Source organism: Cyprinodon variegatus, unplaced genomic scaffold (genome assembly GCF_000732505.1).
Source record: "Cyprinodon variegatus isolate N-32 unplaced genomic scaffold, C_variegatus-1.0 Scaffold37, whole genome shotgun sequence".
Lineage (NCBI taxonomy): Eukaryota > Metazoa > Chordata > Actinopteri > Cyprinodontiformes > Cyprinodontidae > Cyprinodon > Cyprinodon variegatus.
This window is the reverse complement of record NW_015150490.1, coordinates 1410276-1413721: the sequence shown is the minus strand read 5'-3', so window position 1 is coordinate 1413721 and position 3446 is coordinate 1410276. Positions and strand designations below refer to the sequence as shown.

At 36.6% G+C, this 3446-nt stretch overlaps 1 protein-coding gene across 4 annotated transcripts in view; it reads left to right on the top strand.

Moving 5' to 3' along the window:
• Positions 1-1311: 1311 nt before the first annotated feature.
• LOC107105058 (cytospin-A-like) overlaps positions 1312-3446 on the top strand; it is a 12084-nt gene continuing 9949 nt past the window's right edge. For 3 of the 4 annotated variants that reach the window (XM_015405189.1, XM_015405180.1, XM_015405185.1), the window contains exon 1: positions 1312-1441. In XM_015405189.1, coding sequence (XP_015260675.1) covers positions 1393-1441 — 49 coding nt within the window. In that variant the 5' untranslated portion in view covers positions 1312-1392. The remainder of the gene's footprint in view (positions 1442-3446) is intronic. The other variant, XM_015405197.1, reaches the window with a different exon arrangement.

The window sequence follows — 3446 nt, the reverse complement described above, 5'->3', positions numbered from 1 at the left end:
CCAATGTAAGACCAAAAAAAAAAGTGTGTGTGTTGGGGGGCTGGATGCATCTTAAGATGTTGTTCACTGAAGGAACTGCAAGAAAATCCATCCATCCATTTTCCGTCGCGCTTTATTCCTGCTGGGGTCTGCAAGAAGATGCTTGAATTTAAATGGTTTTCTATCTTTAAATTGGTATCTGATAAAGAGATAAAAATATAAATGAAATGAGTGTGTTCAGTTGATAATCAATTTTTACCGATCAGACCTGATTCTTACAAACTGATTGTACAAGAATAATTGTTTTTTGTGAAAACATGCAAAAGGGGGAATCGTTTTTATTTCTTAGATCCAAATAATCCCAGAGAACCTTTTTTTCTATTGATGGGTTATGACAGGGGTGGGCAATTCCATATCCTGAGGGCAGGTATCCTGCAACTTTTAGATCCATCCTTGGTCCAACACACCTGAATCGAATGGCTGAGTTGCCTCCTCAGCATGCAGGTAGTTCCTCTAGAGTCCTCTTAATTATCTAATTACTAGATTCAGGTGTGTCGAACCAAAGGCACATCTAAAAGTTGCAAGATACTGGCCCTTAGGAACTGGAATTGCCCACTCCTGCGTTATGATATATTTTCAGTTGGCTTTACATCAATTTATTCATAAAGAACAAATTCACAACACATAATCTCAAGGCACCTTAATGAGTCAATTTGGTATAATAATGCAAACAGATTGGTGTTTTTCCTCAATCTAAGGAAAACCAGCAGATTGCATCAAGTCAGTGAATTGCATAATAGTTGGCTTGAATTGTGCTGTTTGCTTTGCAGCGATTCCTTATAAGTAGCTATGCAGGTAGAAAAAATTTAAAGTGAAACTCTGCTTTAACAGGAAGAGAGCTCCAGCAGAACCAGGCTGGATGTGAATCTACCATGACCAACCACTATGAACTATCTTCGATACAGACTCTCAAAGTTTGGTGTGCTGCACCTTTTTATATATGTCTCTGCTTCAACACACCTGAATCAAATAATAAGAGCATTTAGAGAACTTGACTGAAACTGAGGTGCTAATCCAGCCATTTGATTCAGGTGTGGACCCAGAGACCATCTAATAGGTGCAGGACATCAGATCTCTAGGACTGTAATTGAGGACCCCTGCTATAGAGGATGCTGTTAAAAGCGATATGTGGCCTTATTTCAAATTTTTCAGTTTTTTCATCTTTAATAATTATAAAGGAATGTAAAAACAAATTTCTCCTTTCTGGAGATCTTTTGCACTGATCAGAGGTCTTGCTGTGAGTCGTGCTTATTGAAATTCATTTATGTTTAGCACTGCAGTGAGACCTAAGACGACAGCTGGGACAGTAGCGGACAGATTTTAGTAACCTGTGCAGACAAAGATTCTGTCTGAATGATGGGAAACCATAATGGCAAAGACACCTACAGCCCTACAGGTACAGGTAAGTTTGATCTGTTTTTTAATTATCCATCATTGGAGCAATATTTGTGCTGAGGCTCTGATAGGCAGTGATACAACATTACATTGTTACACTTCAAACACTTCATGTGACGAATCTTTCCTATTATTAATAATTTTTTTTGTATTTTATTTCAAAAAGTATATTAAAAACATATGGTTTGTGTTTATATTGTAAAAATAGAAGTAGTAGTTAATTTCTGATCAAAAGCTAGGTCTTTTAAAGTAGAGGTTGGCTGGTTCTGATCTCTTGGGCATCTTTAGACCATTTTATTGAAGAATGGCCAAACCTAGGCTGAAATTCTAAACACTATGTGATATAAATATTTGTGCAACACTGCTGAACCCAGAGCTTACAGTTTCTTCAAATTAAGCAGCCACCAGTCAAACTGAATAATTTGCTCAGTTTTAAAGATGTTTTTTCCCCACAGTTCTCAGGTAAGGTCAGTTTCAGATTACATTTGTCCTCAGAAATAATAATCCAATGCAGAATTAACTGAAGTTTTCCTCTTTATATGTAATGTTTACAAAATCCAGTGAATTTGAGAGAACCTTGTTCTCTATGTGAAACTGGGTGCACAAATAAACATGCATACAGTTTTTAATTTCCATTATAAAAAACCACAATTATTGATTTTTGGGCTGGTAGTGACAGAGACAAATGCTTAAGATGCATCATTTTAAAGCAGCTATTTATAGACTTTGTCCCATCTGTTTTCAGAGTAGAAAATTTGCATACAGATCAAAAGCAGCCTTCATAAGATTTCATACTGACCTGATTTAGCAGCCTAGTACCTTAAAACAGCATTACTCTCTACACTTTTTCTTGCCATTTTCTGCTGCATTACAATTATATAAATTCAACCAGAATGTCTTAGACATTTAACAAAGTACAGTTCAGTACCATTCATAAACAGGGTGATTCAAAGAGCTCTATTTAATTTAATTCAATTGAAAAATACTATTAATCCCAAAGGGAAATTAAATGTTTCAGTAACTTAGATGCTTTTTGTCTGTGTAAATTCTTAGTCATCCATATCATGACATCAAAAACTGGCTAAAAATGGAAGGCAACCGGACTGAAGATACACCTGGATTTTAACTTGAAGATGTTTCAACATCTATCCAGGACTTTTTTTCAGTTCGGTTGTCTCTTTACTTGACTTATAGATACAGTCATGTGAATGGAGGATGAGGCAGCACCATGTTCAGATTTGGCTAACAACAAACTCCTAGAAGCAGGAGTTAATGGCAGAGGAGGGCAGGATGTCCATGTGGCTGTGGGCTGGAGAGAAGGTTACCAATTTGTTCCTGAACTGAACCTTTTGAAGAATGTATTCAGTTCATTGGCTCTCTCCAGGCTTCAATCTGTCTGATCATTCTTCTACTTGAAGCTTGGGATCTTCTTTATCTGTGACCACACATCTCTGATGTTGTTCTGCTGGAGTTTGCTTTCCAGCCTCTTCCTGTATTCCTCCTTGCTTTCACCTGAATTTGCATCTGTATACTCATTCATTCCCTTTCACCCATCTTAAAGGTTTTTTTTTCTTCTTGTGATCCACGTAGGGCTGCAACTTTATTTTATAAATGGATTATTCTGTTAATTTTTTTTATCAATCGATTAATTATCTGATAGCCAAAGGTTCCTTAAAGAGAATTCTCTACGAAATTAAACCAGGTGAAACAAAAACTTTTTAAATCTTAAATAAAAAAAACAAAACAAAAAAAAAAAAATATATATATATATATATATATATATACATACACACACACACACACACACATACATACATACACACTCACCGGCCACTTTATTAGGTACCCCATGCTAGTAATGGGTTGGACCCCCTTTTGCCTTCAGAACTGCCTCAATTCTTCGTGGCATAGATTCAACAAGGTGCTGGAAGCATTCCTCAGGGAGTTTGGTCCATATTGACATGATGGCATCACACAGTTGCCGGAAATTTTGTCGGCTGCACATCCATGAT